At 41.5% G+C, this 26886-nt stretch overlaps 1 protein-coding gene across 1 annotated transcript in view; it reads right to left on the bottom strand.

The window, feature by feature from the left end:
* Positions 1–421: 421 nt before the first annotated feature.
* Spata16 (spermatogenesis associated 16) overlaps positions 422–26886 on the bottom strand; it is a 272366-nt gene continuing 245901 nt past the window's right edge. Inside the window, exon 11 of the mRNA XM_028875802.2 lies at positions 422–698. Within this exon, the coding sequence (XP_028731635.1) occupies positions 576–698 (123 nt within the window). The 3' untranslated portion in view covers positions 422–575. The remainder of the gene's footprint in view (positions 699–26886) is intronic.

The following is a 26886-nucleotide window of genomic DNA, read 5'->3' as shown; positions in this document are numbered from 1 at the left end:
TCTGTACAGGTCCCTTCTATTATCCCTATTTCTAAATCCTCTTATGGGCATTAGTTGGAGTTTCTCATGTTGGCTTCAGATTCACCATCAGGTCAAATATGAGAATCTATGTTTTGCCTAAAGAGCAGGTAAAACAAAATATAAAAGCTCCAGAGGAAGGAATGGAGATTTCAGTGAGAGAACTGATAGTACCAGCCAAATGGCATGTGGCCATATCCTCAAGGACTGAGAACATATACCACTAGCTCGGTCATTGTAAATAGGCATTTATCTGCACGTGGAATGTGGCTATTTCCCAAGAAGCATGCATGACTATCAGCATCCTTGGGTGGACCTTGCATACCTTAGTCAAGTCTGGAAGAAAAAGGAGGCAGCAGCAGTTATTATTTGAGCTCTTCAAAAAGAAGAATTTGAGCATGAGTCAAGTCAAGCACGTTGAGAACATTTATTGCTACCAGTTGAAATGAAAGAAGTATAGACTATCTTTGGCAAGGGTTTGCTGTGGTGACAGCCTTTGTTACCAGATGCTGTTCACCTCAGCTTCAGGACGCCTTGGTCAGCCTGCTCCCTAGTGTCTAGTTTTGCTGCACAGTTTGAAGCCTCTTCAGTTTCGTTTTCTGCCTCCGAGCAGTTCTCAGTTTCTTAGTTTTTAAGAAGTTGTCTTCTAGTTGGTACAGAAAGTCTTCAATTCGTCCGACCTAGAGGTAGTAAACAGAAAGAAGTCTTTGCTTGGGTTTTGGGCATTCTAGTTTGAATGTGAAAGGTCTCCAAAGGCTTATGCATTGGAACACCCCTCCCTCCCTGCTAGTGGCACTATTGTGCAAGGTTGTGGAACATTGAAGAGACGGAGCCTCACTAAAGGAAGTGCGTCACTGAGGGTGAGCTCTGAGGTTCGGCTGCCTGCTGCTCTCTGCTTCCTGACTTAGACACAGTGTGATCAGATGCCTCCTGCTCTGGCAGCCATGCCTACCCTGTCATGGCAGACTCCATGACAGAAACCATGTGCCAAACTAGAACCCTCCTTCCTTAAACTACTTCTTTTGAGGTATTTGGCTACAATAATGGTAAAAGTAACTAACATAAAGCCTTGGAAAACTATGAAAATGAAGAATTTAAAATTCGTCACAACCACAGGCCTCGTTCAAGCACAATGAGTGGACACAGCATTGGTAGACAGAAGGGAAACAAGTTTCTATTTCCGGTTCCCTTGCTTTACTCTGCAGGCATGCAGAGGCTGGCTTTTCTACTCAACCCATACAGTGGGGATGGAGAGGCATATCACTTCCATGTTCTTTCTGGCAGCCGATGAATAAAGGGATTTCAAAAGACTGCATGGTGAAAATGTAACCATAGCAGTTTTCTCCAGTGCTTTATAAAACCAAGAGAAAAAGTGAATCTGCTCTCTCAAAGTTGGTAAGCCTAGCATTTCTATAAAAGGACCCTGGCCAACACTGGAGAAAACTGGATATTCCACAGTCTTGGCAGGAGCCATTGCTTCCTGAAATTAAAGGAGAAATTTGAAAGTACATTTTATTTAAAAAAAAAAAAAGCCACACTCTAGGACTGAGATGAAACAATGACACATTGATACACAGAATAATAATTCTCGAGAAAAGAAAAACTATTAGTCTTTTTCAAAGAAAATCTGCAATTATCCAGTAGTGGCTGGCTAGATATATTTTATAATGTTTGTCTGAAAAACTAGAGGATAAAATTTTCCATATATGCTGAATTGGGCTCTCATGAAAGTCAGTAGATACAATTCATACTTAGCCTTGCCTCGCAAGATCTGCACATTGTCTTAGTCTAACATCACTCACTACAGAGCCCATGGTCATTAACTTAGCTCAGCGGGGGCACTTACAATTCAAGGTGCCATCTACTTAAGATAAAAGCACTTAGAACTTCAATTTTCCAATTTTGAGTCCTGCTCTTAAACCATCTGATTTATCATTCAGGGCTATATCCAAAAGATAATTCGGATTGTCAAAGTGAGAGTAATAAATGGCTGCACTCATCTGCACGTTAGGCTAAGGACACATCACTCCAGGTGATATAAACTTCGGCTCGGTTCCTTAGGAAAACAGATAACTTATTTATGCAAAGCAACTCTTTCCGAGAACCTTTTTGAAGTTACATCAGGTAAATGTCTCCAAAAGCACATTGTCATTAATGACGTCTTGTCCCTGCAGGAATCATCAAAATAGCCTGGAGTCAAGCCATTGTTTTATGTATTCCGTGTATTCTACACTATCCAATTTTCAGGCAACTAGTGAGTAAAAACAAAGAGGAAAACAACAGCAACAAACCAGAAAAGTCATTACATACAATCACACAAACACAATGGTGACACTGCATTTCTGTGGTAGTTGAGCTGGTGACTCCTCCCTGTCATTTGCGCTGACAATGTACCCTTGTCGACTCTTGACAATTACAGTGTTCCCAACTGGCTCAAATACAATTTGAAATGACAATTTCAACAAAAACCTCAACAAAAACAAGCCTTCTCCAACAAGAAAAAAAAAATCAATCATGCAAAAGTGAGCACTGCTTTCATTTTTGTTTTTGGCAATAGTTTTAATAAGAGCAGTGTTGACCAAATGGATGCCCCTTCATTTAAAAAAAAAAAAGACAAAGATGTCTGAGTGTGGTTGCACAAGCCAGTAATCCCAGCCTGTGGGAGTCTGAGCCAGGAGGATTTTAAGTTGAAGGCTAGCCTGGGCTACAAAGGAGATCCTTTGTAGGAGGAGGGGAAAAAAAAGAAAAACAAAAGAAAATAAAGAAAAATGCAAGCCAAGTCAGCGTGGTAGAGAACGGGAGGCTGGAGCCAAGTGGTTTAGCTTGAGCACTGATGTGGTATGCTCCTGGCCCATCCAGCCTGTCACATGTTGCTCTTTCTGTCAATCTCACATTGACATGCAATGATCCCTTTGAAATAAGTCTGGCCATGTCTGTCTTGGTTAAAATACTTGAAATGGATTCCATGTGGCCCACACCCATCCCAGTGGACCTGCTCCATTGCTCTCTGCCAGTCCATCTGCTTCAGCCATGTGACACATTTTTCAGTCACCCTAGATACCAGGTGCCTCTGCACCCTTGACCCTCCTGGGGCTCTGCCTTCTGTGGGACCCCATTTCCTTTGTACTTCTGGGTAAACGCCAATGCCTCTGTAGAGCCCTCCTCTCCCAGTCAGCCCAAGTTGTGCCTTAGTAATGTATTCCTGCAGCCGTTCATTCATCTCTGCACATTACATGTTGTTTTTAAAAAAGTTTTAGATTAATCTTACGTATACGAATGTTTTGCTTGCATGTAGGTACGTGCACCAGGTGTGTGCCTGGTGCTCTAAGAGGCCAGAGCGGCACTGGATCCCTTGGAGTTGGCCTTACAGAGGGCGGTGAGCCACCATGTGGGTAATGAGACTCAAACCCTGATTCTCTGCAAGAGCAGTAAGTGCTCTTAACTCTTAAGCTCTTAACTCATCTCTCTGGCCCCAGTGTTACAAGATTTTATTCAATAGCTTATGACAACTTACATAATATCCGTGTTGTGAAACTAAATCCCATATTGTCCTTGTTTTCAAAACCTAGGATATGACGGATCCCCAGTAATCCTTCACTTTCTAGTAAGTGAGTTGAGCAGATTCAGAAATCAGTGTTTTTTCCCACACTCCTACTGATACAGGGATTCAGCATTACTGCAGGAAAAACAGACACCGTGTCCACAGCCCATCACTGCATCACCATTGTCCAGTGTCCAGGCTGCCAAGGCAATGAACACACGGTGAATTGGCATGTTTGTGTCAGCCCCAGTGATGACTCAGCAGGCTCGGCTTGTCACATCCTTGCTCTGTGTGCTCTCTGGGCCTCAGGTCTTATGGATGTTTTGTATTATAAGAAGGGTATCCCAGATAATTCCAAGGCCACACCCAGTCATGAAATTCCCTGACATGGACTCATATGAGATCTGGGTAGTCTGGTCCTAAGGATGCGGGCACACACACACTTTCAGAGGTGGGGCTATTCTGTTAAATTATACTGTTATACCAACGACACAGCAGTCAGTAAAGTAAATCAATTTGTGCTTCTGTACTTGCTGAAGGACAGGAGAGCTGCAGAGTATTTTAGTAAAGCTGGGTCTTTATTTTCCTTTTTTAAGTAAAAAAAAAAGAAAAAAGAAAAATGCTGGTTGCAGGGAAAATAGATTCACATAACTAAGAACAGATTGCAAATGATAGAAATTTCTATAAAGCCCTTAGGGAAATGAAACACAAAGAAACACAAGGAAGTGACAAAGAGAGAAAATGCTTGTTTGGAGGCATGGGTTTCTTTAGTCTCTCTTTTTGGAACATCATCCATTTGCTTAGCAGTGTCAGGCTGCTTGGCCACTCTGAGTCCAATATTTCCACTTGCAAAATGGGCAGGTGACATTTCCTTATGTGCATGTGTGTCAATGCTGACTTGGCACTGCAGTGCTGTGGGTGAGGGACTGATGGTGACTGCAGAGAGTTCTGGACGTCTGATGACTGTGGGGACCTGAAGTTCTCAGGGGGAGGGCGCGCTCTATTCTTTTCTGCGGATGTTGGTTATCAGAGTTGATAAATTGTCATTAGGTAGGGTTTTGTTTTGTTTTGAGATAGGTTTTCTTGTGGTTCAGAAAGACCTCAAACTTACCATGTAGCCATCACATCTGACATTTGGTTTACATGGTGCTGAGGATCTAACCTATGGCTTCCTGCATACTAAGCAAACACTCTACCAACTGATCTACATTCCTTGCCCTCTTAGGACCTTGTAATTCATATCTAAATACTATTGTTGCAAGTTTCAACATAAATTAATATAGATTGTGTTTCTCTTGAACTTTGTTAAAATCTTAACTTCTAGTATTTCAAATACTTAGTCTTAATTTTTATTTATTCACTAACAATTTAATAGATGTGTATAATTAATCTTGATCCTATGCCCCCTAAACTGTCTCCTCTTCCTCTTCCAGATACTCCCTCTGACACTTATCCTCATCCCCTTCATGTCTTCTCTCTTTTTTGATAGTTTGAATAAGAATGGCCTCCATAGGCGTAAATACTTGAATGCTTAGTCATCAGAGAGTAGCCCCATTTGAGAAGGGTTAGGAGGTGTGGCCTTCTTGGAGTAGATGTAGTCTTGTTGGAGGAAGTGTGTTATTAGGGGTTGGCTTTGAGGTTTCAAATGCCCAAGGCAGTTCAGTGTTTCTCTCTCTTTCCACCTATGGATCAGGATGTACCTCCAGCCACTGCTCCAGTGTCTGCCTGCATTCTGCCATTCTTCCTGTTATGGAGAAACTATAAGCAAGCCCCAATTAAATGCTTTCTTTCATAAGAGTTGTCTTGGTCATGGTGTCTCTCCACAGCAAGAGAAGAGTGATTAAGACAGAAGTCGGTACCAGGGACTGGGGTTTTGCTGTGACAGACCTGACCATGCTGTGTTTTTGGAGGACTATGAAGACTTTGGGACCTTGGACCAGAAAAGCAGATGGGTACTTTAAGTGGGGATTAATGGACTATCTTAGTAGGAGTATGGAAGACAGTGCTGAGGACAGTTTGAACTGTGGCAGCCTAGATCAAGATGTAGCAGAGGGGGAGAATAATAGAGTGGCCTAGAGACCATTCTTGTGATATTTTAGCAAAGCATGTGGCTGCGTTTTGCCTTTTTCCTAAAAATCTGCCTGAACCTAAATTGAAGACTTTTGTAAAAATGACATTGGCAGAGGAGAGTTCAAGACAGCCTAGTATTGACTGTGTCACATGGCTATTAGTGGCCACTCTTATGCAAATCTAATGAAAAAGAGCAAGATGAGGAATGAAAAATGTAAAATGTACAGTTTGAGGGGGAAAGGAGCACCAGAAAAATGTAATATTGGAGTCAAGTTCAGTGCTCAAGGAGATGAAGAGTTTAAAGAAAAGCCTGATGCTAAATAGAATAAAGGGAGTGGTGACCTTAGGGCAAGATCTGTCCAGCTAAGCTTCCAACTGTGAAAAGGAATTAAAGGAAAGCTTAAGCAGTGAAGAAAACCATCAAATACAGAAAGCTGATGCAAATGTATTTGAAAGAGGGGCCAGGTACTTGGCAGCTTCAGCTTTGTGGAGAAGGGGTTGTAGAATCTCCCTCTGTGGCTAAGGGAGGCCACTGAAGCCAGACGTGTGTCAGAGGTGTCCCTGTAGGGAGGCCTAGAGAGGCCATTGTATGAAGTTGTGAAGGTGAAACCTGTATTTAATTGGAGACTCCAAGGTGTTGGAGATGCCAGAATTGGGGTTGCTTGCCAAGGAAGGCTGCAGAGGGGGTCTGGAAACACAGAGGAGGTGTATATTGCAGTCAGCAAGCTGAAAAGAGTGGAGATCTAAAGGGTGCTTTGACATCAGACATGGAGATGAAGAGTTTAGAGTTTGCCCTGCTGGTTTTGGTCTTGTTTTTGTCCAATACTTTCTCATTATGCTCCTGTTTCTCCCTTTTGGAATGATAACATATGTTCTGGGACATTATATGTTGGAAGTATGTGATCTACTTTTTGATTTTGATTTTATAAAGGGTTACAGTTAAGAGATGGCTGTGAGTCTAGAGAGTCTTTGAACTTTGGACTTTTAAATAGTGTTGGGATTGTGATTTAGACCATGGAGACTTTTGAAGTTGGACTAAATGCATTTTGCATTATAATATGGCTATAAACCTGTAGGGGTCAGAAGTGGAATGTAGTGGGTTGAGTAAGAATGGCTCACACAGGCTCATAGATTTAAATGCTTAGTCATCAGTGAGTGGCACCACTCAAGAAAGATTAGGAGGTGTGGCCTTGTTGGGGTAGATGTGGTCTTGTTGGAGGAAGTGTGTCACTGGGGGTGGGCTTTGGAGTTTCTAAAGCCTATGCCAGGCCCAGAGTCTCTCTATTCCTGTTGCCTGTGGATCCAGATGTAAAAATTTCAGCTACTTCTCCAGTAAAAAATCTCCCTGCATGCTGCCATGCTCCCTGCCATGATGATAATGGATTAGACCTCCGAAACTGTAAGCAAGCCCAAGTTAAATGCTTTCTATTGTAAGAGTTGCCTTAGTCATGTTATCTCTTCACAGCAATAAAACCCAAACTAAGACACTCATCAAGTCAAAGTCGTGCAGCCTGCTGGAATGGTAACTGGTTTCGTTGGCTGGATCTTGTGCAGATCTTTTGCAGGTAACCATTGCTGCTGTTGAGTTCATGAGTACAGTAGTCATGTTGTGTCCAGAAGACAGAATTTCACAGCACTATTTCCATTCTCCTGCTCATCCATTCTTTCTGTCTCCTCTTCAGTGAAGCTCCCTGAAATTTGAGACAGTTGATATAGCTCTGTTCCATTTGGGGTTAAACACTCAACGGTGATTTATTCTTCTTTTTAAATCAGAGATACTCTTATACTGGTAATCAAATCAGACTGGGGTCATTCTAATCCAAAGTGACCAATGTCCTTTTGAAAGGAAGAACTTTGGAGATGGCACTCAGGGAGGAAGTCAAGTGACAAAGAGAGTACAGACTGGGTGTTGTTCCTGCAAGCCAAGACCCCATAATGGCAACTGGAAGTCCCACAAGCCAGGGGAGGAATGCAGCAGAAGCAGGCCCTCTTCATGGCACTCAGGAGGAACTGGCCTTGTGTGTGCTTTCATTTCAGACTCTTAGACTCCAGAACTGGGCATTGACTCCTTCCATCTAAGGCACTGAGTTTGTGGCATTAGGCCTTGCAAGTGAATTTAGCCAATTAACCCACAAAGAGAAAGAGAGCTCAAATCAGTTACAGCTTTGTCCTCAAGCATGGCTTTGCTCCTCTTAGCTCACTTTCCATAGTTTGAAGAGTCCTTATTTGGTTGGATCCCCCTGCACAGGTGCAGTCAACAGCTTGGGAGCCAGGGTGGTCTGCAAATAGTGGCAGTGTGAACTCTATCTCAGGGTCTAGAGAGATGGCTCAGCAGTTAAGAGTGCTTGGTGTTTTTTTCAGAGAACTGGAGTTCATTTGGCAGTACCAGATCAGGCATCTCACAAAGGCCTCTAACTCCAGCTTCAGGGCATCTGATGTCCTCTTCTGGTCTCTGCTAGCACCTTGCACTTATGTGCACATAATCATATCTATACAGAAATACACAATTGGAAAACAACGTAGATCTTTTTGAAAAAAGAAGTCGAACACGAATGAGTGGTTACATTATCCAAATAAAGAAGATGCAGAGTTTGGGGCTTCCTGTTAGGTCTCAGGTCATCTGGGTCAAAGGACTAGATATGTCTAAACAGGTTTGCTTGTGGATGGTTATGACTCAGGAACTGGCGGGTGAAAGGAATCAAAAAAAAAAAAAAAAAAAAGGAAAGAAGGGAAAGGAAGGAAGGAAAGAAGAAAGGAAGAAAAGAAGAAAGGACTATAAAAGATTTTGCCTTCAGAAGAAAAAGAATAAGTAACCAGAGTCAAACTCTCCAGGAATAAATATCAGAAGCATGCGACTGTAGCGTTGGTTACAGAATGCGAATGTGTTCTCAGTGATTAGCAGTTTGGGCCAAAAATCCTCTCAGCAAAACAGATATTTCACTCCACCACAGTGGATTTGATTACATGAGTTCCTTTGCTCTGTTCCAGCTTAATTTCCAGACCAAATGCTTTTAAATATTTATCACCCTTAATGGTTTGAATTTTAATTCTTATTAGAATTACAATTATTTTCAAACATGCTTGAAATTAATTTCTAAAATAAGCTCAGTTTCTGAAACACCATTGTTCCTGCAGTTGCTCTACCTTTTGGCTAGTATTCAGTCAGACCCTCATGCTTCTCTTCTTACTTAGTGAATTTGTTGTATTATACAACATGTGAATCTCAGGTACCTAGTCCAGAAATGTTAGCAAACACACAAAAAACTCCATGCCAAAATACATACCAACCACTGATTGAAAATGCCCACTATGACAATATTTTTTATCTAGTATAGAGTTAAAAAATCTTATTATTGAACGTTGCTATCACTTTGTCCAAAGATACATGCTGTGGCTTGAACATGGGCATCTCCTGAACATTCTCCACTGAAAACCTTCTTGAGGTCATGGTAAGGAAGGTGGTGGCCGGAGGCTGGAGAGATGGCTTGGTGGTTAAGAGCACTTACTGCTCTTGCAGAAGACTGGAGTTGGTTCCCAGCACTCACACCAGGTTCTCTCACAACCTTTTGTAACTCCAGCTCCAAAGGATCCGGCACTCTCTTTTGGCCTCTGTGAGTACCTGTGAGTACCTGTGTGTACATGCACATACTTCCCCATGTACATAATTAAAAATAAAGCTTAAAAAAATAAAGAAGATGGGGCTTTGGGAAAATGATTGGATCACAGAAGCAGGGCCCTCATGAATCATGCTCTTAAAAACAAAGCCCAAAGGAGCTTGCTTGTCCCTTCTTTCACATGAATCTCCGCCCCCAATAGTCACACATACGGGGACACACACACACACACACACACACACACACACACACACACGCAGTCACATACATAGACACACAGTCACACACAGTCATGCACACAGAGACACACAGACACACACAGTCACACACACAGACATACACAGTCACACAGACACATACTTAGACACCCCCCACCTACACCCCTCCACCCCCCCCCACACATACACACTACACAAACAAATTTCTGTCGTATGCTGTTCAGACTATGGTTATTTTCTTATAATAACTAAACAGACTAAAAGTCCATCATGATTTTTTTAAATTAATTAATCTTTTAGAGTTTAAGTGCAAAATTTCTCTGAAGTTTGACTATATTTTGTCATTACTGTTATTATTTTTTAACTTTGAACAGAGTCTTACCATGTAGCCCTGGCTGACTTCAAACTTGCTATGTAAACTGAGTCACTCTTGACCTTGCAGCATCTTTGTGCCTCTGCCTTCTGAGTGCCGGGACTACAGGCATGCCCCACAGAGCTGAACGTGTGCTATCAAACTTTTCATTTTAAGATAATGCAGATTTGCATTCACTGGTAAGAAGCAGCAGAGGAAGAAGCTGTGTTCTTTTGTTCCCAGGTCTCACAAGGGTAATTAACATCCTGAACTACAGAGGAACACAGTAGTCAGTGTATTGACATTGATACACACAAGCAAGACACAGATTTTGCATGTTTTTGAATAGCTGCCCATTTTTCTCTCTCTGTTCCCTTCTTTAACCTGTCAACTGCTAATCAGTTCTGTCATTTAGAAGATTATCTAATGGACCCATTATCTCATTCTATTCTCTTTGGGAGGTTTGTTCTGACAAACACATCTGTTTGTTTCTTACTGATGGGCATGATCAAATGGTGTAGATAAACAGTTGGGTGAGTCATTTACCCTATGAATGATGATTAGATCATTTAAATGTTGGGGCTACTATGAATTAAGTTGGCATGAATGTTTCACACCTGGTTTTGTGTAACTGTAAGTCTTCATTTCTCTGGGATAGATGCCCAGGAGAGTAATTAACAGGTCATGTGGTAGCTGCATATTTATTTTATCATATTAAAATGTATTAATTATGCAAAATAATGGATTTATCACTATATTTTTATACATGCATAAAATATATGTTGATTGTATTTATCCCCACTCTTCCCCTTCATCCCTTCTCCACTCAGCACATTATTTTTTTAAATGAAATGGTCATATTCTATTGTAACTCACTACACCATTTTTCCTTCCCATTAGCAAAGCTCATTTGATCCAATTCCTTACATCTTCACCAGGATTAAATATTGTCAATATTTTTATTTAAGCCATTTTGACAAGTATATAGTGACTTCTTGAGGTTTTGTTTTTCAGGCTATTACATGCTGTTGACCTTCATTTTCTTTACAGGTGAATTTTGAGAATTTTTATGTACTTAAAAATTAGGTAATTTATTTTTGAGTCAATGTCTCACTATAGCCCAAGCTGGCCTTTAACTCACAATCCTCCTGCCTCAGCCTTCTCAGAGTTTTGATTACAGGCATGTGCCACCACTCCCAGTTTATATATGTATGTGTGTGTGTGTGATTACACGCAGATGTGTTTAGATATGTGGTTTTAAAACCACATTTTTCTCACTTTGAATTTGTCTTTTCATTTATTTAAGAAATCATTCATAGGGAAAATAAAAAGTTTTTAATTTTCATGAAGTCTAATTTATTGATTAGATTGTAACTGTAGCTTGGTATCAAGTTAAGGTGATTTTTACACAGATCAAGATCCCGAAGATTTTCACTATTTTTTTCCCCTAAGAGTTGTATAGCTTCACATTTACATTGAAGTATATTGCCCATTTTAAGTTAATGCTCACAGCAGTAATGATGTTATGGTTCTCTCTCTCCCCCATGGCTGTTTACATGCTCCCACTCCATTTGCTGAAAATATTATATTTTGTTCATTGAATTAACTTTGCACTTCTATAACAGAAGCCGAAATATTTTTTAAATTGCAAAGAATGATTTCTCTTTATTCCTTTAAAAAGACTTGCTTCATTATTTATGAATTCATGTGTGTGTGCCTGTGTGACATGTGTACTTATGTGCAGGTGGCCCTATAGGCCAGAGGGTTTCAGATCCCCTGGAACTGGAGTTATAGCTTGTGGTGGAGCTGGGGATGTCTTTCTGTATGCTGTGAATGTATCCTGCTCTGATTTGGTTGATAAATAAAATGCTGATTGGCCAGGAGCCAGGCAGGAAGTATAGTAAAGGCGGGATAAGCAGAGAGGAGAATGCTGGGAACAGGAAGGCTGAGAGAGGAGTTGCCAGCCAGACACAGAGGAAACAAGATGTAAAAGTATCAGTAAGCCACAAGCCACATGGCAACTTATAGATTAATAGAAATGGGTTAATTTAAGATATAAGAAATAGATAGCAAAAAGCCTGCCATGGCCATACAGTTTATAAGTAATATGAGTCTCTATGAGTTTACTTGGGTCTGAGTGGCTGCAGGAGCCATGTGGACACAGGAAAACTTCAACTACATGGTGGTTTGAAAGAAAATAGCCCCCAAAGGAAGTGGCACTATTAGGAGGTATGGCCTTGTTGGAGGAAGTGTGTCACTGTGGGGGTGGACTTGGAGGTCTCTTTTGCTCAGGATACTGCCCAGTGAGCCAGTCAACTTCCTGTTGCCTGCAATATGTACCACCTTCAGCTCCAGCACCATGTCTGCCTGCACACCGCCATGCCCCCGTCATGATGATAATGGACTGAACCTCTGCAACCGTAAGCCAGCCACCCCAATTAAATGTTCTCTTTATAAGACTTGCCATAGTCATGGTGTCTCCTCACATCAATAAAAACCGTAACCCAGACACAGGTGGTCTTGAACCACCTGATGTGTGTTGGGAACCAAACTTCCTCGAGTCCTCTTCAGGAGCAGCCAGTGCTCTTAACTGTAGAGCCATGTCTCCAACTTCTCCTCATTTATTCTCTAGCAAGATTTGTCTAGAAAATTCTTACACGTGGCATTAAACGTTTTTGCTGAAATTTTAACAGAAATTATATTACCATGTGTATCAGTGTCCAAGAGTTGATGGGAACACTACATTACTGCATCTCTCTCCACTCACTTAGATCTTTGGTTCCTTTCATTGTTATTTTGTAGTTTTTAAGGTACTATACTAACTCTACACAGTGATGGGTTTCATTATGAAATTTTCATACTGCTTTGTAGATTTTGGTGAATAAGTCCTGTACATATTTTGTTAGAGTCACTGAAAACATCTACTTTGAGCAATTGTTAATGGTCCATCTCTACCTGATTACTGCTGGTGTAAATGCAGATGAGCTGTGTTTATGGATCTTCTCCTACAACATTGCTGAACTTACATTATTTTCGAAAGTGTATGTGTGTGACATGCTATGGGATTGTCTACGCAGGCAGTCATGTCACTTATAAATAGGGACAGTTTTCTTTCTTCCTTTTTGCCTGCACACTCTCTGTTTCTCATCTTACTGCAGTGGCTAGCATTTTCAGTTCCATGTTGGGTAAGGGTGCTAAGTACTGACATCTTTACCTTGCTCCTGATCTAAGAGGAAAGCATTAATTTTTTCACTTTGAAGTGTACTGTTAGCTGTGAAATTTTTTGCGTGTTTTCTCTAACAATTCAATGAAACAACTTCTACTTCTAATTTTCTGAATATTATTTCGTGGATAGCATCTAGTTTGACCTTTTTTGCATTAGTTAATATGATCATGTGATTTTCTTTTTTTTGTATGTGTGTGTGTGGCACACATGTGTAGTGTGTAAGCATATGTGTACACAAAGCCCAAGGTTTATGTAGGAAATGGTCTTCAGTTGACCTTCCACCTTATTGAAACTCAGAGCTCCAGGATATGGCTCTACCTTCCCAAGCTAGCCAGATTACAGGCAAGCCACTATGTCCACCCAGAATTTACATGGGTTCTGGGGATCCAAAGTCCAGTTCTCATGCTTGGGGCACTCATGGGTAACCAACAAGCCATCTCCCCCATAAAAAGTGTGATTTTTCTTTTTGTAGCCCGTTAATATGACAAATCACAGTAATTTTTCAAATATTCAGTGACCTTTGCCTCTGTGAAGTAAAATATCATTTGGTTAATATAGTATTTTTATATTTTTCCCAATTTTATTTGATAATAACTGAAGTGCTCCTTCATCTGAATTCGCAAGGGATACCAGTTTTCAGGTATGAAAAATACCTGAACAGCTTGTGTCTGCTTTGGTGTTAGAATAAGTCTAGGTTTGTAACAAAAATTGGCAAATGGCTACTTCTTTTGTCTCTGAAGAAAAAAAATCACTATAGAATTGGTGTTAATTCTTTTAAATATAGCTATTACAGCTGTTCACTGAAACCAGATAAGCCTAATGGTTTTGTTTTAGGGAGTTTGTCCTTATAAGATCATTTGGACTATATTAGGCAAGGTATGGTAAATTCTAGGTTTTTTAGAATTGGTACATTTCATCTGCATATATATTTACTTGGAGTAGTTCCCTATTATTTTTCTAATGTTTGCTATAGTTATAGTGATATCTCATTTTATTTATGTTGGTGACTTGTGTCTTGTTTTTCTTGGCTAGTTTTTCAAAATGATTAAAATTTTTTAATTAACAAAATGTACGTGTATTAAGTGCAAATACCATGTCCATTCAATTGCTGCTCAGTGGGATGGGCATTGGAACTCATGTCTTAGATGGCTGAATGACTTCTCCAAGGCTAGACAGGGGGACTCAGGCTTAGGCTCTATCCTTCCTGTCCCAGACGCCACCAATCCCTCACTACGTGTTCTTTAAAAGGGGCAGTTAGAGATTAAATTCTTCAGCCCCTACTGCTTGCTCATGTGTCATCCTTCTCTCTCTCTTTCATGTTTTTGATCATGGAAGAGTTTTTGTTGCTTGACAACATTAGCCATTTCCAGGGTGTGTACTTTCTTAGAACTAGGTGAAGTACATCAAACATGTAGAGATTTACAATGTGCTTCAAAGAGACAAGAGTCTGGGCTAGCAGCAGCTGCTCTCAGGGATGACCCACATGCACTGAGACTTCCTTCTCCTCCACAGGGTTAATGAGGGCACTGGCCAGAATTCAGCTCAGGTGGCAAAGGCATTTGACAACCTATCAGAGGAAGTGATTTAAGCTTTATTGGTCTGTTCAAAGGCCAGCTCTTGGTTGCATTGATTTCCTAGTTTTCTGTTTTCAATTTCATTGATTTTTCATCTTATTTTTTATCATTTTCTTTGTTTTGCTTGCTTTGTGTTTATTTTGTCTTATTTTCTAGGGTTTTCAGATGGACCTTCAATTGATTTGCACATTTCCCTCTTCCGATGTATGCATTTGGCATTTCAAATTTTTCTCTTGGTGCTGTTTTTAGCTGTATCCCATGAATTTTGATCTCTTGTATTTTTATTCATATTCAGTCAAATGTACTATTTCTATCTATTTTCTATAGGACTTAATTTTTCACACACAGACTGGAGCATTTGGGGATTTTCCCGTTATTTCTCTGTGGTTGATCTCCAGCTTGAATCCAGCACAGAGAGAAAACACATTCTTTATGATTTCAGTTCTTTTGTGATTGTCTATTTTGGTGCATGCTTCATGGGCTGCTGAAAATTATGGGTACTCTTGTGTTGGTGGGTGGATATGGCTACAAATACTAATGGTTAGACCCTCTTGTTTGATGGTGTTGTTGAATCATTCCATATCCTAGCTGATTTTACATTTGTTTAGTTGAGAAAAGACGAATTTCCCAAGTGTGACTGTGGCCATGCCTCTCTTCCTTGTCTTCCTGTCAGCTTTGCTGCTTATGTCTTTGTGGCCTGGTTATTAGAACAAGTGTGCTTATGACTTCTTTGTTGACGAAGCAAGCATTTTATCATTATAAGATGACCCTTTCTGTCTCTGGTAATTTTGTCTGATAATAGCAACCACTTACTTTTACATATTTTATATATTATAATATATTATTCTTATCTTGTGATGTTGTTTTGATATGGCTGGCCTCAGACTTGCTATACAGCCAGGCTGGTATCAAACTCATGATTCTTCTGTTTCAGTCTCTAGAGCACTGGGATTACAGATGTGCATACTGTTCCTAGTCCCTCTTCACCTTCTTTCCTCTTCCCAATGTTTGTATGCTGTACCTGCCTCCATCTTTTGATTAATTGCCTGTCCTGTATATGACATGTGTTTGTAGACAGCAGTGTTAGTCGGTTTCTGTGAGAGCTGTTTGCTTGGGGCCTGTGGTGAGGCATTATTTCATTGCCAAGATACAAAACTGGAGGAGGAAAGGGTAGGAGCCTGACATCTCACTCAAAGTTGTATTCTGAATGACCAGACCACCTAGTACTCTACGTTTCCTAAAGGTCCCACTCTAGGTAGGGTATGTGGGGGGTGGGGGTTGTGTGGGGAAACACACCTTTAACTCCAGCACAGGCAGGTAGATATCTATGAGTTCAAGCCAAGCCTGGTCTATAAAGCAAGTTCCAGACTCTACATAGTGAGACCCTGACTCAAAAACAACCCCCCCTGCCCCCCAAGAAAGATCCCATTATTTACCAAGAATAACCAGTCTAGGGATCATATGGACTGCTGGGAACTTTCAAGATCCAAACTAGTATATCATATGTTTGGACCATATTTTACTGTCAATCTCTGTTTTTTTTTTAATTGGTGTTTTAGGCCATTTAAATTCAATATTTATTGATATGTTAGAGTTGAACATGCTGTATTAGCCAGGGTTCTGTAGAGGAGTAGAATGGATAGCACTGATAGAATTAACGGATAGTAAAAGGGCATTTATTACATTGGCTTATACAATATCATCTGAGCAGTCTAGCAGTAGTTGTTTCACACTGGGGAGGTTGAGGACCCAGTAGTAGTCCTGGAGGCAGTGAAGGCCTGAGGACTCCTGGCGGCACTGGTCTGTCTACATAGGCAACCAGAAGCTGGATTCTGATTTCTGATCTAGCAAAAAAAGGCAGCAGCAGCAGGTGGTGGTAACTGTAGCTGTAGCAATGGAGCAGATGAACTCACCAACAGGGTAGATGAACTTGCCAGTGACACAGGAAATCAGTAAGGCAAAAAGTCAAAGTTTTCCCCTTCTATATCCTTCAACATCATTGGAAGGTGTTGACCATATTCAAAATGGGTATTCCCACTCCAAATAATAACCCAGGCAAGCAAACCCCTCACTGGAGTGGAAGGGATGTGATGGAGTAAAGAGAATGGTGGGCCCTGACCTTCTGGAACACTGAGCCATGCACTGTCGGGTGCCCAGTGACTTGATGGCAGACCCACAATTAACTATCACACATGCCATCTTATCTTTTCCCCCTTGGTTTTATTTCTGTTTTCTTTCCTTGTAAGTGTTGGGGAATATTATTTTAAGGTGTGTTACTTTTGCTCATGTTGCATTTGTTTAACTCTGTGAAGCTGTGTTCAGCTGTCTGTCTAAACACTGGATGGTTTAATAAAAAATTGAATGGCCAATAGCAAGGCATGAGAAAGGGTAGGCAGGGATGGCAGGAAGAAAGAATAAATATATAGAAGGAGAAATCTGGGGTGGTGGAGAGAAAAAGGAGCAAGAGTAGGAGGAGGACTTCAGGGGCCAGCCACCCAGCTACACAACCAGCAACAGAGTAAGAAAGAAAGGTTTACAGACATAGAGAAAGGAAAAGCCCAGAGGCAAAAAAAGACAGGCAGGCCACTTTAAGTTAAGAAAAGCTGACAAGAAACAAGCCAAGCTAAGGCCAGGGATTTATGATTAAGAATAAGCTTCCATGTGTGATTTATTTGGGATCTGAGTGGTGGGCCAAAAGAGTAAAAAACAACCAACAACATGTAAGCATTTAAATTCCACTTGATAGATTATCTGGAGTATTTTTGGATTGGTTTTTTCTTAGTTGCTTTGAGTATACACATACACAATTTATCATTTTAAATTTTGTGTAAAATACATAACTATTTGCTTTAAGATCTTTGTCTCCCCAACTTACAATATACTCATCTTAAGTATTTGCTTCCATACAACCAGAACCATGTTACATAGTTATCATTTTTGCTTCCACCATTAAATACAAAAATGGAAAGTTTGTTTTTTAATCATAGTTTTCCTTGCTGTGTTTTTTTTCTTTTTTTTTCCTCTTTCAATTTTATTACTTCTTTTCCATTTAGAGAATTCTTTCAGCATTCTTTTAGGGTAGGTCTTTGGTTGACAAATTCTGTGGGTTCTTTATCTGAATGTTTTTCTTCTCATTCCTGAGAGGTATTTCACTGGGTATTGCTCTGTGGCTAGAACATACTTTCCTTCCAACATCTGAGAAGTTGTGCTCCACTTACTTCTGGCCTCTCAATTTTCTTTTGGAAAAGCTGCTGCCAGTTCAATTGTTTTCTTTTTTTTTTTTCTTATCTGTAATGCAACATCCCTCTAAATCAATGGTTCTCAACCTGTGAGTATGACCCCTTAGGATCACTTATCAGATATCCTGCATATCAGATACTTTACATTCACAACAGTAGCAAAATTACAGTTAGGAAGCAGCAATGAAATGATTTTATGGTTGGGGTCACCACAGCATGAGGAACTGTATTAAAGGGTTGCAGTGTTAGGAAGGTTGAGAACCACTGCAGTCAATCAGTCAATCTTGTCTTTAGTTTTCAGGAGTTTGACAATGACATATCATGGTGTAAATGTCTTTGGATTTATTTTTATTTTTAAAGTAAAATAGAACAACCAGATTGATATAGTTTCTCAGATTTTATGATGCAAAGAGAAATATTAAAAAGAAGATTTAAAACAAATATAAAATCACCCATCCCACAAACTCAAATAACCTAAAATAGGTCAACATTGTCTTAACCAGGAAAGGTATCCTCGCCTCTGGAAGATGCTTCCATACCATACACCACGTCCTTTGTTCTTGTGCCTGCCCCTGGGCCTTTGGGGAGAAGCTTTCCCTAAACAGCCCCAGCCTTGGTTCTTATTTGTCCCGGGTGTATTTCTCAATATGTCAGGCGAAACCAGAAGCCAGATCTTGCCACCACGAATGTACATTTGCTTCAGCTGTGCTACTCGGCCAACTCTGTATTTGATTGTGATGTTACACACCAAGTTCATCTCATCCCTCACTGTGAGGCCCTCAGCCTCGAGCTGGATTTTAATTGGCGCATCAATAGATATCTCGGTGGGAGAAGGTTCAGCTTCCATCTCTTCCTCTTCGGTTCTGCCACAAATGTGAAGGAGTGAAGGCAGGCTGTAGGCTCCCAGAATTCCATGCTGCACTCTCCTATTTCATGTTTATTCAAGTTCCTCCTCTTCCTCCTCTCCACTTCCTTCTTCTTTTATTTCTCCTCCCCTTCTTTACTTTCTCCTCCTCTTTTATTTTTATTCCAATCTGGGGAATGAAGGGCTCTGTGCATGCTCGGCAAGCACTCTACGATCAAACTCTATCTTCAGCCCTTAACTTCTTTAATTTACACCTTTATGTTTTTTTTTTTTTTTCAAATTTGGGGGAATTCTTTTCATCTGCATACAGTTTTGGGTTTTGCTCATTTCTATTTCTACCTGAAGCACTGTTGACAGAACATTAGACTCCCTCAGGTCCCAGGAGCTCTGCTCTCTTTTCTCCCATTAATTCTTTCTTTATTGTTCAGGCCAGCTACTCTCTATTGTCCGATCTCCCTCTGCTCCGCTCTGCTCTTTGCTTTGGAGCCATTAGGGTATTTAGTTATGAGGCTCTAGTTCTTACAATTCCTGGGTCAGCTGTGTTTTTTATTTTTTATTTATTTTTATTTTTTGATCCTCTTATGGCTGAGGAAGGAAAGGTTACTGGCTTGTTACTGCTAGGTGGGGCAGAAATACAGGTTTCCTACAGAGTATCTGTGAGGTCCAAGGATGGCAGTCCCTCCTGTCTCTTCACCAGGTTTCAACTGATGCTGTTTCAGGTTGGAGTGAGGAGGCTTTCTAATCACAACTCCCCATGTGGCCTTCATTGATTCCATGTATGGAGTGCATCATGGTTTGTATATCAAATATCTTTTCCCCATTGCTCTTTGTGTTGAAGGCTTGGCTCTCAGCAGGTGGCCCTACTGAGAGGTGATAGGGTCGTGGGAATTCTTGGGTTAACCTACTGAATAATTCATTCGATACTAAAAGAGAAGGTTGTTGTAGTAACTTTGGGTGTGCCTTTGAAAAGTATATCTCGTGTCTGATCCCCAACCTTAGTGTTTCCTGGATGCAGTGAGGCAAAGAGGTTTCTTCCACCAAACCCTTCTGCTGTGAAGTTCCCCGTGCCATGGGCTGGAATGCAGTGGAGCTAGCTGACCATGGACTCAAATCTCGAAACTGAAATAAAAACTTTTCTCCTCTGAATTGCTTTTTTTTTCAAGTATTTTACAACAAACAACTATAGTGCTGTAAAATTTGAACTCTCTACTAGTCTTCCTCCAATACCATATAGGGTGGTGTCTTAGTTAGGGTTTCCATTGCTATGAAGAGACACCATGACCATGGCAACTCTTATAAAGGAAAATGTTTAAATGAGGTGGCTAACAGTTCAGCGATTTCATCTATTATCATCATGGTGGGATATGGCGGCATGCAGGCAGACATGGTCCTGGAGAAGGAGCTGAGAGTTCTACATCTTGATTGGCAGGTAGCAAAAGTGAAAGTGACCCTAGGTGTAGCTTAATCATCTGAGACCTCAAAGCTCACCCCCACAGTGACACTCTTCCTCCAACAAGGCCACACCTCCTAATAGTGCTACTCCCTATGGACCAAGCATTCCAACACGAGTCTACAGAGGCCATACCTAGTCACACTATCGCAGGTGGGAACAGGAAGGGCAAGGTGGGAAGGTGGTTGGGAGGGTGAAGTTGAATTCTCTCATTTGGCCCTTGCTGAAGTGATGGATTTGGACTAGCAGGATTTCTCTGTGTTTGCCTGGGGTGGAGGCATTATTATTCAAGAGTTTTCTATTTCGCTAGGCTACGCCTTTCCTTGCCTGTTGTGGGATAAAGGGGGAGAAAGAGGGGCACACAGAGATGGATTGGGGCTTGTTTAGGTTTATGCTGGATATTACTGGGTTATTGATTTCTTTAGTTCTGAGGGTGGAATATAAGGCACACACACAAACATACACATATACACACGTAGACTCACACACATACATACATAGACACACAGTTATACACACACACACACACACACACACACACACATACACGACTGCATTACCATGTCAATCCCAGGACTCTAACATCTCGATTTTTCTTCCTTCTTTATTCTACCATTTTGACATAAGTTCAATTTACACACAGTATACAGGGATTTTGGTTGTACTTATGGGGTGAATAGGGGAAAACATACTTATTCTATATTTTCAGAAGTAGAAATATGAAAATGAGTTTGTAAAACATGATTTTTGAGCCCATGGACCCCAACAAAGTGTAGTTTGCTTCTTCCATTGGTCTGCCCAGGTGCTTCTAAACATTTCCCTCATTATAGTCAAGAAAACCTCCCATTATAGACCCAAGGGGTTTTCTAGTCATCAGGAGACCTGGACAGTTAAAAGCTTACTGAATTTCCTTCAACTTCAGAAGAGATGGGCCCCACTTTATCCTATCTCTAGGTTAAGATTTCTCCCACATATACCACAGCAAAATTTCTCATTAGCCATTTCCTGAGCCTCGAGAGCCTGTCCCAGAAGAAAATCATTTTAAGAGTACAGGTGTTGTATACAGTTGTGATGATGTTGAGGAATACAGAGGTATTGTGCATATTGAGTTTGTATGTGCTTGTGTGTACATCTTTATCCCATTTCTACATGCACTGCGCTAAGAAAGTCATAGTCGGTATGATAAATGATTCATATTTTTCCTCTAGAACCAGATGAAAAGCCACTTTGGTTTTTGCCTTTCTCCAAAAGATGATGAGTGTACTGCACACAAAAAATGGCCTGTAATTTACCAGCACTCAACTCTCTATTAAACCCAGCTTTTAAGCAGAATGGGTCATGTCCTATGGTTCATTAGTGACATGAGCTGTTGTCCTGTTATTGTCTTTTTTTTAAAGATTTTTATTATTTTTAATTATAAATAGGTGTCTGCATGTGGGTATGTACACATAAGTGCAGGTGCCTGTGAAGGCCAGAGATGTCAGATCCCAAGGAACTGGAGTTACAGATGATTGAGTCACCTGATTTTTGTGCCTAGAACCAAACTGAGGCCCTCTGGAGGAGCAGCAAGTGTTGTCCACAGTCCAGCCATCTTCCCAGCCCATCCTGCTATTTTCACAAATGGTAAAGAATGGCAAACCTTATTATATAAAATTCATGCAACAGCATACTGGACTAGTGCTCTTTAGTCAAAATACAGTAGACACACCCTCTCCTCTACTGCCCCTCCCCCCAATAGTACAATGCATTCTGAAGAGAGGCACTTTGAAAAACATTTGCAAAGATGAAAACACTAATAGGGTTAGAGTAAACCGAGTCCTTTCAGCTTCTGTTCAGTTACTTCCGTTTATCATCCTGTGAGGAGTCAGGCAGGGAGAGAGTTGAGAAAGTGAAGGAGGTAAATGTTGGTTCAGGGACAGACTCAAGGCCTTTTGTGTCAGGATAGTGAAGTTTAGAGAGGTCACAACATGTGCTTATGAAATTTTGTTTCCTTTGAAATCCTGAGGCATCTTAGGATGCTAATTCAGACGACTCACCGGAGAACAGACCTCAGAACATCAGTCAGTTAGCACAAGAATGTCTAGACTTTCTAAGGTCATGCTCTGGAAGTCCTGAAGTTGCAGGAGGAGGGAAAATGGGGGACTGTGAAAGGAACCTTAAATACGGTATGTCCACAAAGGGCGGGTTCATGAAGAGAGACAGTAACAAGAGGCCAATCAGGGAAGACTTGCGGGTGTTGAGGTTTGGGATAGGCCAGGCAGCTGCCAAAGAGCAGTGCGAGTAAACTTTCAGATTTTTAAACCGACGGAGGATGCCTACAACAGCCTTTCATCACAATAGCCCTACCATCTGCTCGGCCAAAAGGAAGAATCAACGCTGGTCTCATTGGCTGCTGCAGGATCTGAGCTTGGAGGGGGCAACATTCTTTGCGCTGCCCTTGGCACTCTGTTTGTCTTACGTAAGTGTTTCAGCTGGACATCAGGACTTCAGCGACGTTTTACTAATCAAAGCACGCAGTACAGACTCGGGATTATTTCCTGGTTAACTTGAACAGTACTCTTTTCCTCATCCTTCAGAGAAACGCAATGGCAGCTGTGTCGTAGGGTTGTTGCAAGCATTAGATGTTATAACACTATCAAGTGTATGGCATGTCCTGAGATCGATAACATCCACTGATAATATTTATTATCATCAGTATTAGCTTTATTTTCTGCAATAAATTTTGCAAGCCTGTTCTAAATGATTATGATAGTTAACCCAAGATATACTTCAGTTAGTCTAAGATAGTTGGATAATGGTATTTTGCTAGGTCCACTGGAATGACCTAAAATCCTGGTTAGAAATGGCCAAGCTCCTGGGTATGTGCTCCTTAGGTGAGGGCCATACCATCATCAGACTTCTACTGCAAAAATGTCCTGTCAACTAATCAAAGTTTGAGAAGACACTGTCTTCAGTCAACCAGGGTATAAGAGAGGTTCACAGTCTTGGAGGCAAAGCCAAGCATTGGTAGGAAGTAAGGGACAAGAAGGAGCTGCCAGTGACAGTGTGAGAAAATGCTATAGTTTGAATCTTGACCATCTCTTGCAGGTTCAGGTACTGAAGGCTTGGTCTCTGGTGATGTTACATAGAGGTGGTAAAGTCTTCAGTGGGTAGGGCATAGTGTGCAGGAGTTAGGTCATAGAGGTGTGCCCTTGAAAGGACACTGGAGCCCTAGTCCCTTCCTCTCTTTCTTGACTCTCTCTCCTTTTTCCAGCTATCACCAGGTGAACAGATATCCTCTGCTGTGTCTCTACCCTGATCAACTGCATTGCCCTATGGCCAAAGCAACAGAGCCAAATATCCATGGGCTAAGACCTCTGAGGTCGCGAGCCTAAACAAAGCTCCTGTGTTTTGTCAGGGTCATGGAAAGTTGACCAGTGCAACACTTTGTCCTTCCAGACAAAGGAAGAAGATGTTGAGCCTTGGTGACAGCCAGATTCACCATCTGTATGTGAGTACTGCTCTGTGATGGCAGCTGGCAAGAACCAGCTTTCCCTGGTTTTCTGGCTTCTGGCTTCCCCTACTCCACACAATAGTCATGGTGTCACTGCCTAAAAGTTCAGCTTCTGATGATAGCCACGAGCTTCAGGGCAGCACCTTCCCTACAGAGCCTTGCTTGGAAACGTATAGACATAGACTGTGTTGATTTCAAATTGCAGTGATTTATCCCCAGGGGTTTTGGTCCTGTCCCTCCCTGCTTCCCTCCCCAGCACAGCCAGTGACAAGAGCATTCAGGTTCCCTCAACGACTTGCAGGAGACTACGGACAGATCTGCTTAGCTGTGCTCAGAGCTCACACCATAAAAGAATATGGGGATATGCTAATGAGGACAGCCATAACCAGACGTTGCAAGATTCACCATCAATTGTAATAAATCTGTGGAGACTCTCGAAAGAGCAAGACACACAGGAAAAGCCTGATTGCTGGATAAACCGCTTTGTAAATGAATGGCGCCACTGCTGAGTCTTGGAAAAGACAAGAACATTCACAAAACTCCTAACCCAACATGCATTAGTCAGCCCAGCTGACTGACCCATGAGTGATGGTGCTGCACGGATGATCTCTCCCAGAGGAGCTTCGGAAGGATTCAGGGTTGAATGCTGATGTGGAAAGTAAATAAAAGGCTGCAGTTTGCTCTTCTCTCCTCAACCAATTGCCCCCGCCCCACCTCCCAATCTGTATTCACTTTCCTCTGCTCTGCCCACGCCAAGCCTGCAATGGAATTGAGTTGCTGGGTCGTATAACCCATCACATGTTCATCTTCAAAGGCCCAACGAGCATGCCTGCAAATGTCATTTCCGTGTGATGATAGTGGGGGTGACATGAAAGTGAAGGCTTGAGATAAAGGGGAACATAAAAATGCAGACCATTCTGAGTACCTTCATATGGATATTTTGAGGACATGCATATGCTCTGTTTGCTGGATTTATTGAATTCGCTGCATTTTGTAATACTAGATGAATTTTAAAGTGGTTCCCACTTTACAACTACTTTCCGTGAAAGCTCATAGGTCTCAGGTTATATTTGAGGAAACTTCTCTCATTGCTTCTAAAGTATCCAAGTTTATTTCCCTCATTTAGTCTCAGATGAGTGATTCAGAGACAGAAGAGTGAAATAATATGTTATAGCAGGTTACATTCTGATCTCAGTGAGGCTTTGTATACCCTGAGAGAACAACGTTTCCTTGTGAATTGTTAAACTCTTGGTTTGGTAGTGAGAAAAATCAGATGTGTCAACTTAATATCAAGTTTCTTTTCATATCCCCTCCTCTTTCTTTGGTTAGACCCCTTCACAAAAGCTCAGTGGAGGGTCTGGAGAGCTGGCTCAGTGGCTAAGATCACATACTGTCCATATCAGATGACTCACAACTCTAGCTACAGGGGAGTCTGATGATCTTTTCTGGCCTTGGTGGCACCTTCATTCATGTGCACAGGTCTATACAGAGACATATGTTTATCAATAATTAAAAATAAAAGTAATTAAAAAAAATCCAACTTCAGTCACCTTAAGAATTTGGTGGTAAGTAACAAAATTGCAGGATATAAACGTGGAATGGGCCTGGACATCCTGGTTCTCAGAAGGTGAGGACACCAAACTGTTTTGTCACTGTGCTTGTCGGGCTGAAGAGCCTCCTCTTGCCATTCTCCATCTCTACTTAGTCACTGTGATTGTAGGTATGTGCCACTATATGCCCAGCACTGTATGGGTTCTGGGGATTTGAACTCTCATCTCCATGCTTACATGGAAAGCACTTTACCTATGGAACCATCTCCCCAGCCCAAAAGTCAATTAATTGTAATGCTAAACTAACCCCCAAACTTCATAGTGGCTTCTTCAGCTTACACTGAAAGACTCTGAGAACTGAAGACACTGGACTAGTGGATAGCCAGATTCCTCTTTGGTCAGAGGCTACCCCGACCCCACACTTGGCCTCACACTTGAATGCAAGCTTGGTGTTGAACACATTGTTGAATGCCTACAATTATTTGGACTTCTGGTGTCATGTGTCCTGGACTTCCATCATGGAGGTTCCAGAACCCAGTCAGCTCAAGCCACACTTGTGCTCCTTACTGGCTGTATGAGCTCAAGCAACCTGTTAGATTTCTGTCTAATGAATTATACCTTTTACCTAGTAAAGATTAATGAGTTGGTATATATAAACAGAAGAATGTTCCATAGTAAGAACTAAATAAAACATGTTTATTCTTTGATTTTTGGTGGTTAGGCTTTCAAGAGATCTATTTACTCAGAGCTGGGGAAGGGTTGAGACTTTTCTAGCCCACATCTTTATTCTGCGGGTAAAGAAACTAAGGCCCAGAGAAAGAAAATGGCTTCTTGCCCTAAACCTATTTGTGATAGGTTTAGTCTGTCTCCAAATTGCTAGCTCAGAGTATGTAATGGTTAGTCTTCATTTTCAACTTGGCTGGATTTATAGTTGCTTAGCAGACATGCCTCTGGGTGTGTCCAGGAGGGTGTTTGCAGGGAGGATTAATTGAGGAGAATCATTCTGAGCATGGGTGGCATCACTCCAGGGATCTGGGTCCTGGATTGAGGGAGAAGGCAGGCAGGACACTAGTGTCCCTGTCTGTGCTTTTTGACTGTGGACACAATGTGACCAACCACTCCCCTGTACACCCCTGCTCCCATGCCTTGCCTGCCAGGATAGATGTCACCCCCAAACTGTCAGCCAAAAGAAATCTCCATCCCTTAAAATGCTACAAGAAAAGTAACAAATGTAGGGTATTTTGTTTCTTCTGCAGCACTGGTTTCTCTTTAAATGCCTTTGCCTTTCTGAGTACAAGATGAATGATCCCATGTTCCCACCTAGGCTTAAGGCTGGGCCTTCCATTTTCTCTCCCATAGCACTGTAGCAACCCTTCCTTGTGTGGCAGTTTGAACAAGAATGGCCTCCACAGACTCCCCTGTTGGTGGAGTTTCTTGGGAAGGATCAGGAGGTGTGGCCTGGTGGGGGGTGTGTCACTCTTAGTTAGCCCTCTCTGTCTCTGCCTGCCTCCTACTGGTGGATAAGGATATAAGTCCCCAGCTACTGTTCCCCACCATGCCTGCCTGCTGCCCTCCTCCACGGAAACTGTGAGCACCCCAGAAACTCTTCTCTAAGTTGCTGTCAAAGAGCATCTAGACACCTCGTCTCCTTTGCTCCTTCAACCTATCCTCAGCCT

This window comes from Peromyscus leucopus, chromosome 6 (genome assembly GCF_004664715.2).
Source record: "Peromyscus leucopus breed LL Stock chromosome 6, UCI_PerLeu_2.1, whole genome shotgun sequence".
NCBI classification, from domain to species: domain Eukaryota; kingdom Metazoa; phylum Chordata; class Mammalia; order Rodentia; family Cricetidae; genus Peromyscus; species Peromyscus leucopus.
Note: the sequence above shows the minus strand (reverse complement) of the source record. Positions and strands in the feature narration are given on the sequence as shown.